The following is a 12,748-nucleotide window of genomic DNA, read 5'->3' on the forward strand; positions in this document are numbered from 1 at the left end:
AAATTGAGGGCAGATGTCATCAATTAGATCAACTTGGTACGAACTACAACGTCCAAACTGCCATCAATCTGATTTTTCTGTCCTGTTTGGCTAACAGAAGTTATCAATTGAACTAATTTGGTATACTAAACTTGAAGGTCAAAAGAATTATAATTGATACTTAAAAGATGAAAATGAAACTCGAATGGAAGTAGGAGGACCATTTACATAAAGGGAAAATTTCAAAAGAAACCCTGAACTTTCTGACAACTCACAAAAAACACTTGAACTTTCACTATTAACAAAAAAATACCTAAACTTACCATTTTGTTAACAATTAGACCCCTGCCGTCCAATTCCGTTAGTTTGTAACGGATGGAGCTAATGGAAGGCGTTAACTTTTTTCTTTTTTTTACTTTTTACATTCAAAAATTACTTTTAACTCTTTCTTTTTTTATTGGTAAATAAATATGCAATAAAGTTCTTTTTTTCTTATTATTTATCGAAAATTACTTTAACCCTATTTTTTATTTTCAAATTTTACCTTTCCCCTCTCTCTCTCTCTCCCTTTTTTTCTTATTAGAATCGACTCCACACCACCAATTAACCCCACAACCAACCGCCTAAGCCTTAGCCACAATTTCAAAAATTCAAAAGTTCTTTTAACCTCCTTTTTGTAACCTTTTCTTTTTTTTTACTACTTTCCCTATTTGTAACTTTTGAATTTCTGAAATTGTGGCTAAGGCTTAGGCGGTTAGTTGTGGGGTTAATTGGTGGTGTGGAGTTGATTCTAAAAAGAAAAAAAAGGGGGAGAGAGAGAGGGGGGAAAGGCAAAATTTGAAAATAAAAAATAGGGTTAAAGTAATTTTCGATAAATAATAAGAAAAAAAGAACTTTATTGCATATTTATTTACCAATAAAAAAAGAATGAGTTAAAAGTAATTTTTGAATGTAAAAAGTAAAAAATAAATAAAATTAACGCCTTCCGTTAGCTCCATCCGTTACAAACTAAAACGGAATTGGACAGCAGGGGTCAAATTGTTCACGGAATGCTAAGTTTAGGTGTTTTTTTGTTAATAGTGAAAATTTAAGTGTTTTTTTGCGAGTTGTCAGAAAGTTCAGGGGTTTTTTTGAAATTTTCCCTTACATAAATTATCCTAAAAAAATGTGGACAATCATTTTTGTTTCCCCAAAAAACACGTCTCCTTTTTCTTTCAATCTGAAATTGACATCTCCTTGTTCATTCACGTACTTGAACAGTGTACACTTTAGTATGACCTATCGAAGGAATGGCCCCAAGAGTGAGAGCAATCAGTGTGTGTGAGAGAGAGCACTTTGAAGGGGGGGGCGGTAGGCCAGACCTCCCCACCTGCTTTTGCCATAAATGAGGAAGTACTCCAGTATATCATAAACCTAACTTTAAACCCACTAAACCACAAATATCATAACACACTCATAAAAACCTCATGATCTCCAGTCACCCATCTCAAGAAAAAAGTAGAGCATTAAGTTCTTCCCTTTCTTCTCCAGCCAGTTTCTGGGTTTGTTTCCTTTTACAGTTCTTGAGGTTTTGAGCTTCCAGGGGTTAGCTGAAGTAGCTGTGTTGTGATGATGGAACACAGAGACACTGACTCCTCAAATCAGGCCCAAGAGCATGGTGGGAGTGCAAGCCAAAGTGAACAAGTTGTCATTCCAATTCAGAAGGTAATTATTTTTTTTTTGTTTCTTTTCTGCTTTACAGTTCCGTCTTTTAGAATTTGGTTTAGCCCTTTTATCCTATTTTGTGAGTTGGATGGAAATGATTCATTAGTTAGGTCTGGATTTTTGTTCTGTTTCTTAATCTCTTGAATTTTGAATTTCGGTTTTGCCTTTTTCGAGGTTTTGTTTGTCTTTGCCTAGGACATCTTCAGTTTTGCTTTTTTCTTTTTTCTTTTTTTAATTTTTTTTTTGGTCAGGCTATATACATCTGTGGGGAGTTAGTTGGGTGTTAAAGTTAGCACGGATCCAAAGGCTATCATAGCCCTGCTCCGAAAGCGCGGCCCCCTCGTAAGACTCGAACCTGGGTCTCGTAAGACTCGAACCTGGGTCACCACTGGGAGAGGGAAATGAGTTACCAACTTTACTAGAAGTGGTTCTCATCTTCATTTTTTCTTTGATGGGTTTATTTCTGTTTTGACTTCAGTTTCTTTGTTTGGTGATTTCAGTGGAATCACCATACAAAGAAAAATTGATTTATGTGTTGTTGGCTCTTCACTTTTGTCTTCACCTCCGGCAATTGAATTTCACTTGATGGATTTGGCACAAGGGTTTTGAAAACCTAACATGTCCAGAGTCCCAACTTATTCCCACCAGTCACCATTGTTATAGACCCATAAAGCCCTCTAGCTCAGCAGGATCTAACTTCCAAAAATTATGCTATCTATTTAGAATTATGCTAAGAAAACATGTGGAATAGTTTGGAAAAATGTACTAGAACAAAGTACAAACCACAAACCTGATGGTTTTTGGCTCTTGCTGATAGTGGAAAAGAAGCTGGTTGGAGGCATGCTGGTATTTACCTTTTCCTGTTGGTAGTGGTGAATGATTGGGAATGCATTCTCATGCTGATCAAATAATCTGCACTAATGGGTGTTTACAATTTAAACAGTATCAAAATTGTACTACTTACCGCAACTTTGCACTATTTTGTCATCGATTTATCCATAAGGTGCCAAAATTTTGAGACTCTTTGGAAGTAACTTGGACGAGTGAATTTTTAATTAATTTTCAGGCATTAACGAATTCTCTTACCAAAAAATCAATCAGGCTTTAAGTATTCATGAAGTCATAAAAAGGTGTAATGAACAAATTGTGTTGCCTAAACACGCTATGCTTGACTACTAAGTACTAACCTCTATGTTTGTGAGTGTGCGTATGTATTTCTCATTTAGTACTAGTTGTCAAATGCATGAACTAAGTTATTGGTATGGTAGCTGATAGTTCTATTGAATGCCTATTTCGCATCGCACCAGTTCAATGACATCTCCTGATTCTCTTTCAGGTAGAAGAGTCCTCTTCTATATCTGAAGAACCACCACATGCCAAGCAATGGAGGAAACCAAACCTCTTCCTAGAGATTCCCTCGAGAGCATTAGAGGTCTCTCCGAAGGAATACATTCAAATTAAAATGCCTCCAACGCCAACTCCCACTCCCAAGAGAGTAAATTTCCTCCTGACACCAAGCCCTTCCGATGCAAGAGTAAGTGGGTCTCCAGGTCCCTCAACCAGAGGTAAATCTTCCTTGAAAAGTCTCCTACCGAAACTGAGCTTCAAGTCCAGAACTTCTCAGTCGGATGCTGAGAGGGCTGCCAACCTCGCTGTAGAAGCTTTATCTCCAGTGCCACAAGACAAGCCTTCTATCTCAAGGTCATGGTCACTTACCAAAATATTTACTCCGCGGATGAAGAGAACATCGTCGCTACCTGTTACACCGATTGGGCACTCCAACCCAGAATCTATTTGCGGAGAAAACCTTAGCAGTTCAGCTACTTTAAAGGTAAGGTTACTGAAAATTTTGCAGTTACAGTTTTAACTGAGGAAAAGGAAAAAAGGCATTTAGTTGAGTTCATGGGATTTGGCCTAACAAGAATCTAATTGACATGGCATGGTTGGAATTTCTTGATATGGGAGAGGGTTAAGATCGTGCCATTGTCTTTGACTATGATGAAATTTTACAGTGCATGTCATCACTAGCTCACTGCATAAAGTGGTTAAGTGACTTTGAGCCACTGCCAGCATACCTCATACTGATAGAAGTAGTTCATTACATTAACTTCGGGGACATTTAGACTTTTCTTTTCTTTGGATTTCTTGGTTTTTTCATGATAATCAATTTTTTTAGTCTTTCATTCTCAACATTACGTTGATGTGGGTACAATTATCTTAGCATCAGTTGTTGCATTATTTGTAGACAAAAGGAGCGCTTCGCCCAATATCTCGCTCACTTTCAGTCCCTGACCTCAACGCCATCAAAGACAGAAGAATGAGGAGAACAGATTCATTTTTCCGCGTAATTCCCTCAACTCCTCGAGTGAAGGAAGGGGATACAGTCTCGTCAACTACAACTCCAGCAGGAGATGCTGGTATGTTTGCTGTCTTTAGTATCTAAACGTAGTCATCTTCAAATTTAAAAATTTTACAATTTATATTAATTGGACTGGTATGTAGATTTCTTCGGCTGAATGGTCTAGGTTCCACAAAAGTTTTATATGCCATATGCATTCCATTGGCTGACAAGTGATTTTGTTAAATGGGTAGCATCCTGGATGTGTTAGCAATAGTGAACCTGTGTTGATATAGATTTTTTACAGTATGTCCTGATGACAATCATTTGGAATAGTAGTTATTTGATTGTTTTTAGATGCCAGTGTGTGTGTGTGTGTGTGTGTGTGTGATAATATTTGTATCTACGGAAAGATGTGCATATGCTTTAACGACCATCCTTTTTAATGTTACGATCATATTCAGAAAACAGTGAAGCTTCTGGTGAGGATATACCTGAAGAAGAGGCTGTTTGTAGAATTTGTTTGGTTGAGTTGTGTGAGGGTGGCGAAACACTTAAGATGGAATGCAGCTGTAAAGGGGATCTTGCTTTGGCTCATCAAGAGTGTGCTGTAAAATGGTTTAGCATCAAAGGTAACAAGACCTGTGATGTTTGCAAGCAAGAGGTTCGAAATTTACCTGTCACGCTTTTAAGGATCCAAAGTGTTCGAAATCGGAATACTGGAGCAAATAGAGCCTCGCATATCGAAATAAACGGATACAGGCAAGTGAATTTTTTTCTTTTTTTTTTTCTTTATGTAATTGCACCACACAAATACTCTCCATTAACATGCCTCATAGTTTGAGACTCTCAAACATCAATCCTTGATGTCGGAACATCCTGATAGAGAAGATAGCTTAGCTTCACAGTCCTTGAAAATAAAGGGCGGGGGATTCTTTTATTTTTTTTGATTGGGGGGATTCTTTTATTCCAAATACTCCACTATGAATTCATTCCAACTTTGCTGTTTTATATGACTTCTATTTGCCATCAACCTTTATGGATACATGTAAACGATCACCTATAGATATGTATCTCTCATAGGTGATCGAGAGAGTTAACCAGCTCAGATACAGCCGACACCCTAAATTAATTTAAAGGAATTTATGAAGTTGAGTCCTTCCATTACTGCAGATCTGTTTTCTTTATACCGCACCAATGCCTGTTGTCAATCAGATTCACCAATGTCCGTTGTCAATCAGATTATTAGATTGTTTATTGCTTTACTGGCATATTTTTTTGTTCCTACTTGCCCCCAATTTTTTTCTCTGTGCCGTTATGAGTCCGTGAATGATTTTTACAATGAAAATGATGCATACGCTGAGTTTCACATGGTAGGTGACAAAATTAAGGAAGCAGAAACATTTGAAAAGAAAAAGAAAAAGAAACATTATTAGATGCAGAATTGCCAGATGTTTCAGGCATTACTGTCTGACTGTCATAGGCATTTATACTAACTTTTATATTATGTCATCAAGTGCAAGATTTCTGGGTCATATTTCAAAAGTAACCTAATTAACCTCTGTATTGGTGTGGCCTAAAGTTTTGTTTTATAATCCTTACTAGGGTTTGGCAGGAAGTTCCTATTCTTGTCATTGTCAGCATGCTTGCCTACTTTTGTTTTCTCGAGCAGCTTCTGGTAAGCTTTGTTAATCTTCTTCTGCCTAAAAATGGAGCAATAGTATTCTCGGTAATATTTTTCACTTTCTTGCAGGTCGGAAGAATGGGTACTGGTGCAGTGACCATATCTCTTCCATTTTCTTGTGTATTGGGTCTCCTTGCATCCATGACCTCTTCAACCATGGGTACGCTTTTAGTTCGTCGTGAAATCTCATATTAGACGGATAGAGAACAAATACTAAAGAGGACCAAGTACCAACTATGAAGTGTTACATTTCATGTAAGCAATGTGTGCTTAAGCTGCCGGATCATGGATTTTGCGGAAAGATTTCTACCAAGTGAAACCAAAAAACAATTAATTTAGCTTCTTCAATTTGCTATGTTTGTATCTTTTCTTTTAGCTTTTACCTCCCTCATAATGCCTCCATAAATCCATGATCAAAATGGCCTATTCTGTGGTATTTTGTAGGTGTGGAGTTGTTCCAATTAGATGAAATGGAACACTCAATGTTTCAAATTTATTAGATCTTGTCTTTTACGGGTTGTATTCCGCCCGAGTTAGAGTCCATTTTGCTTAAGGACTCTTCGTAAGTTTCTGTTTTCTTGTAATCCAGTGACATTTTCAAAAAAAAATAAAAAAACTGTTTCAAATTTATTGTCTCAGAAATAGATTTGTTGAAAAATGTCATTGCTTGTATTGCTCTCAACTGCTGTATTGCTTGGTATTTAAATGCAGATTAGATCCCTGTTTCGATGTTGTTAGTTGTTTTCACTTTTTCTTGGTTTTTCACTAACTGCTCTTGACTTTCTATGTGCAGTGAAGAGAAGATTTGTCTGGGTTTATGCATCAGTCCAATTTGCACTCGTGGTTCTTTTTGCCCATATTTTCTACACCTTGGTAAGACCCTTTCTACTTATTCCGTAATACCTCCAAGAGAATGAGTACAAAACAAACGAACTCAACTAGTGTCTTGATTGAATTAAAAAGAAATCTTTCTTGAAAATGAGTGGATTTTATTTACTATAGACCCAAATAAGCTGGTTCGATGCACACTATATTTAGACCTTTTATCAATCGAAGACGTATAGGTGATAGTGGGAAGATACGAATCGAATTGAACAAGTTACGTCATTGAGTGGCTTGATTCAGAGTGCATTAACATCATTAAAAACCCTTTTTAACTTTCTATCTGACATGTTAGCAGATATGAGTATAGCTTGCAATATACTTAAGTATCTTGTAACCCGATATGTTTCTTCTTTGTATGCTTTATATTTTTCCTTCACTGGCATATTCTACAGATTCATGTGCAATCAGTCCTGTCGATTCTCCTATCAACCTTCGCGGGGTTCGGCATTGCAATGAGTGGGAGTTCTATTCTCGTCGAAGTTTTCAGATGGAGAAGGCATTGGCGTGCCCAGGCAGATCAGCAGGACGGGTCCCTACTCGTGACCCTCCCAAATCGATGGCCTCAAAGCACAACCACATCCCAGTTGGCTTCTCCTCATCCCCGCATAACTGAAAATCCAGAAACTTTTAGTGGGAGCTGAATTAGCACTCTTGACAGTGGCTGATAACTTCATGATTCCGAAAGAAAGAAGGGTTTTTTTCGTGTCATGTCGGAAAGTATTTGAGTCCCTGTCCAGCACGGGGATCTGAATACCTTCATGGGTGGTAAAGAAAGAAGCGAGAAGTGAGAAAATTGTAATTTACCTTTCACATTTACAGAAACTTCTTGTGAAGAGGCTTTAGAAGTGGAAATAGGATGGATTTTGAGGTCTTTTGTATTACACGTATAAAGGAACGACAGTGAAACCCCTTTTAACGGTGGGTGCATGTTTTCTTCAAAAAAAAAAACCGGTCCCGCTCCGCGAACTCAAATAAGTATTTATTTTTTGTGAATCAAAGGTGATGTAATATGAAAGAATGATCTGTCCCGTAAAGTGGAAAATAAGTATTTAAAAATTAACAACCTTAGCGGAAAATATTCTGAAAAGGATGATTGTAGAGGAAAGTCGGGAGTATCATGGTCTTTTCATCAATAGGAAAAATGGAGAATGCAAAAGCTCCTCCAGTGTCAACCTCAAAATGCAAAATGTAGAATTTGGGCTCCCAAACGGGCTCGTTTTACCTTCGGTGTATTTTTAAGGACCCAATGTTTTAACTTCTCCCTTAGAATTAACTTTTTTTCATCATGTGTTCATAAAAAACTCAATCGTTTTTCTCTTTTCTCCTCTCAAAACAATTATCTTCAAAAATTTTGTCTGTTTGGTCATTCGTGTTTTTTCTCCTTTATTGATTTTATCAAAAAATTTACTTTACTCTTAACTTTTTGGATCTACACACCTTACATCTATTCAAAAAGTGTGTGCATATATATATATATTAAAATGTTGAAAAAGAATTAAAAACGAAAAAATACACAAATTTATACAAGTTTTCTTTTCAATTTTCAATTTTTTATTTTTAAGAAACTAGGAGTAATATTTGTGTTTCTAAAAAAAAAAACAAAACAAAACTGGGGAAAACAACTTTTGTAATTTTCATAATTTACAAAAAAATTGAAAAAAGTTAATGAAAAACAAAAAAACTAGAAACTTGTTACCAAACAAGTTTTCTTCATTAATTTTTAAAAAAATAAAAATAAAAACCAAAAACAAAAACAAAAAGGAACCAAGTTGCAGTTTTTTTTTTTTGGTCAAAAGTGAGAAAATTAACATTCGAGAGATGCTAGAGGCACATCACCTCAAAGGCACATCAACCACACTCCTCTCACATATAGGTGGGTCCCGTTTCAATGGGAGAATGTGCCTCTAGCATTTTTTAATTCTCTTTAACATATATCAAAAAGTTGAGAGAGAGATAGGCGGCTGTGCCAATAGTTGTTGAACAACAAATTAACATATACTGTACTTATCAAAGTTGAAGTTTAGGGATAGTAGTATTTTGCAATGATCTTGTTGCAATCCAACCGGGATTTGCTCGCCGGCTCGCTTCTCCTGTGGCGGGGGTGTCCACGCCGATGATGAAGAAAGCTATTCCGCCCAAAATCATCGCAGAGAAATACGGTCTCCCAGGTGCTCCTTCAACACAACCGTCTCTCTCTCTCTCTCTCTCTCTCTCTCTCTACAGATCGATATCTACTTCTCTCTCCAACATTATTCTTCCCAGTACGCAGGATTCACGTACGCTTATACGGAGTATTTATTTCTCTCTCTCTCTCTCTCTCTCTCTCTCTCTCTCTCTCTCTCTCTCTCTCTCTAGGAGTGCCAAATTTTGAAACATCGCATCTGCTGCCGCACAGATGGAGATTTGGAGGGGGATTATTTCCGAAGACGATGGCTTGTTGGAGTTTGGAGAAATCAGATTTAGAAACTACTACTACTACTACTACTACTACTAATACTGAGTTGAGAGTAAATGTTCGGCCAGCAACAGAAGCTCATGCGGAAGAGGCAGTTGAAGCTCTGAAAGATGGGAAGGTCATTGCCGTCCCCACTGACACTCTCTATGGTTTCGCGTGTGATGCTTGGTATGCCATTTCAAGTCCCAATCAAATCTATAGACTGCCTTCATGTAACTTTCATACTACTTTGTTGTTGTTGTTGACCTTATTAAAACCATTTAATTAATCGGTACCCAAACAAGTATCCACCCCATTGAGTATAGGGCTCATGTTTGGCCAATTGTCGCTTGCTTGAATTTCAGGTGTGAAATAGCTAACCTGGCCTTTTTAGATCGAATGTTTTTTTGTGGTCAAGATATAGAATGAAGTTCATGTCGACAACATTGGAAATCGGAAAGGATGAATGGAAAATGTAGTTTATTGTTTGTGGTGCACTGTGACAAACGGTGAAGGAGATACAGAAGTTGTTTACAAATAATTTCTTGGAGATTTGTACTAGGATTGGAGAATTTTCTTTTACTTTTTCCTTGGATGCGTATATATAGTGGAACCAAGTCTGTTCAAACTTCGAACTTAGAAGGGGTGTTTTTTGCATGGTAGGTGGTGCAGATTTTAATGATTCTTAAGGATAGAGAAAAAAGGTGTCTTCCCAATTGGTTTTTGGGTGTAGAAAGAGGTATGGAAGGGTGGAACACCGCTGCTGTATGAAAGAAAGACTTGTTTGAACCTTCATGGGAAATTGCTTAAACCGGTGATCCCGTATAGCTCCCAGCCTTTCATTAACCTTCTCATCATGTCAATTGTCAACCAATGTCTAAATCAAAGATTCACTAAGCAGGTTCTGTTTTCAAAATTTACATACAGAGTACATCATTGTACCTTGTCCTGCAGATTACTTTAAGGATGTCAAAGATTAAGAGGACAGGGTCTAACCAATTGGTGAACGGTTAACACCTCTTGTTTTGAGTTGAGGATTTACTCATTCGATCCTATAGGATTCTTACCAGTATTACTCAGCTGAGGAGTACTAATGCTACATTTTCCAATTGTTCTCTTCCTCATCAATTACTAACTCATGCATTCACTTCATATGGATCCTTTTGCAGCTCTGTGGAAGCAGTTAATAGGACGTACGAGATTAAAGGGCGTAAACACACAAGCCCTTTTGCAATATGTGTTGGGGACATATCAGATATTAAACGATTTGCTATAACAGACCATTTAACTCCTGGCTTGCTCGATTGTCTCCTCCCAGGACCTGTAACTCTGGTGCTAAGCCGAGGTTTGTAACGTACAATTACATTTAACTTAGTATGTTTGGACCTCAGATATCTGTTTAGTACTCTTTACTTCAGTTGTATCTTGCTTTCCTCTATTACAATTGCTGAACTGGCTACAGTGGTGGTTATGTGCTAGAAACTAAACTTTACAGGGACTACTACTCGAGGTAGTTGATTTCCAGGTTTTTTTTCTTGTTTGTTTTTGCTTAAATGTTCGAATTTGGAGACATTGCAGGGGACTCTAGTATTCTAGAGAAGTCGTTGAACCCTGGATTAGATACTATTGGAGTTCGAGTACCAGACTGTAGCTTTATAAGGGTTATTGCCCGTGGATCCGGAAGTGCACTAGCCCTAACAAGTGCAAACCTAAGTGGGCAACCAAGTAGTGTTTGCATAAAAGATTTTGAAAAACTCTGGAAACACTGTGCATATGTTTATGATGGTGGTGTGCTTCCATCTGGGCGAGCAGGATCAACAGTGGTGCAACTTACAAAGCCCGGAAAATACAAGATTCTTAGAGCAGGGAGGTAAGACTCTGAAATTCCAAAATCTGCAGGAATGCTTACATGCTGCTTATGTATGGCTTCATCATTACTAATTGCCAAAACTGTCCAGTTAGAAATTAGGTATCTTCGCTCCAGCAGTGATCCATCATTTTGTTTTTAGAAAAGGGAATTACTCTTACCCCCTTCATGTTTTGTGCATTGATACATCTCCACCACTTGTTTGAAAAATCAGCATACACCTCCTCGGGTTAAGTTCAGGGTTAGCCTCTGTTTGACAGAATGTTTTTTTTTCTTTTTTTGTAAATGGTTGAACCATTTGATCGAGTGGATTATTTTCTATACCCTTGCTCAGATGGAAGATCAGCTTATTTTTAGGTTTGCATTCGACTGCTATATTAGCAATCTCAATAGTGTTAATATGCTACTACCGAACTTCACTATTAAATTAACTTACAACCGGATCGAAACCCCACGATCTCGTTCTTCCTCCTTTGTCTGCTTCTCTCAACCAATCTCAAACTCAGAGTACACATACTCCAACTCCTACTTCAAAAATCAAGCTGACAAAAAATGTGATGTAGTTATGTGTAGCGTGTATGAGCCTTATAGATTGTGCCAGTATGAGTAACACACTGTATCACTTATTTCCACACCAAAAAGAAAGAAAATAACTTTAGAGGAACATGGTGGTTTCCTGTTGGGGATAATGAATTGAAGAGAATGAACAAACTACCAATGTTCAGCTTTTAACTCATCATAAGGTTAGCAGGTTCCATGGCAGGGAAAAGCAAATGCTAAAAACATACATGATCAACCTAACACAGATGGGCTCCCACATTGGTAGTTTGGTTTAAGTGTGTGTGTGTTTAAGAGAGTCCTCATACCCCTCCCTAGTAAGCAATTGCCTAGTGGAGGTGGTAAGTGGAATTACTCTCTTACCCTTCCATGTTAAAAAAAAAAACCTAACACAGATGGCTTTCAACTGAAGTAATATTAACAGGTCTCTTTTCCTCTTCCAGATAGATTTTCAAAATGCTATGGTTGATATTTTTATCTTTGTAGGGTTTGAGTTCGATTCTACATTATCAGCTACATGATTGGATGGAAGGAAATACTACGATAAGTAAAAATGTGCTTTAATCCTTCTGAAATCACGGGCTCATAACGCTGGAAGATAGATCATTCATTATCTGCTGGTGAAGCTTATCTTGCTTTCTTGTGAGTGTCTTATAACATCCGTAGAGAAGAAAATCAGGGTGTAATTATTTCTTCTTGTTTTATTTGTATTTGCAGCGCAAAGGAAGAGACTGTTGCGGTCCTTCAAAGGCACTCTCGTTTAGATGATGCGATGGATACATAGCAAGAGGTCCAAAGTGTTGCTATTGGCAGCGTGTATTAGCAAGAGAATTTATGTTGGCACGTGAGAAATTGCTTCTATACATTGTTGTTAAATTTTTCTGTATACTATGGCTGGTGAAGCTATTTTTCCGGTACGCTATAGCTGTTGTGAAGCTACCTTTCTTTTTTCTTTGATAAGTAATCTTGGCAATTGTTCTTGCACCTAGGTTCTATAGAGATTGCTGATTATAAAGTATTAGTCTCAATTTTTTTGAAAAGTCTTTGGCGGACCTCTCTTGGATCTAGGGCTGTAAACGAACCGAATCGAGCCGAACCTTGTTAAGTTCGGCTCGGGTTCGGCTCGAGCCTAAACAACTTGGCTCGAGTTCGGCTCGTTAAAATTTTTCAAGGCTCGGGTTCGGCTCGGTTGGGTTCGTTAAGATACTAGTTTGGCTCGAGTTTGGCTCGGATTCGGCTCGGGTTCGATTTGAACTTGAACATCTTGGCTTGAGTTTGGCTCGTTAAACTCAAATGAAT

General features: G+C 37.7%; 2 protein-coding genes across 2 annotated transcripts; both read left to right on the forward strand.

Annotated features, from left to right (window-relative positions):
• Nucleotides 1-1,275: 1,275 nt before the first annotated feature.
• LOC131314419 (uncharacterized) lies at nt 1,276-7,506 on the forward strand. Its single transcript, XM_058343022.1, has 8 exons — nt 1,276-1,683; nt 3,020-3,514; nt 3,929-4,100; nt 4,486-4,783; nt 5,627-5,699; nt 5,775-5,865; nt 6,499-6,578; nt 6,983-7,506. The coding sequence occupies exons 1-8, from the start codon at nt 1,588-1,590 to the stop codon at nt 7,229-7,231; spliced, it is 1,554 nt and encodes a 517-aa protein (XP_058199005.1). The 5' UTR covers nt 1,276-1,587; the 3' UTR covers nt 7,232-7,506.
• Nucleotides 7,507-8,551: 1,045 nt separating this feature from the next.
• LOC131314420 (uncharacterized) lies at nt 8,552-12,489 on the forward strand. Its single transcript, XM_058343023.1, has 5 exons — nt 8,552-8,758; nt 8,946-9,213; nt 10,194-10,369; nt 10,603-10,894; nt 12,167-12,489. The coding sequence occupies exons 1-5, from the start codon at nt 8,704-8,706 to the stop codon at nt 12,231-12,233; spliced, it is 858 nt and encodes a 285-aa protein (XP_058199006.1). The 5' UTR covers nt 8,552-8,703; the 3' UTR covers nt 12,234-12,489.
• Nucleotides 12,490-12,748: the final 259 nt, after the last annotated feature.

Source organism: Rhododendron vialii, chromosome 13a, assembly GCF_030253575.1.
Source record: "Rhododendron vialii isolate Sample 1 chromosome 13a, ASM3025357v1".
Taxonomy (NCBI): Eukaryota; Viridiplantae; Streptophyta; class Magnoliopsida; order Ericales; family Ericaceae; genus Rhododendron; species Rhododendron vialii.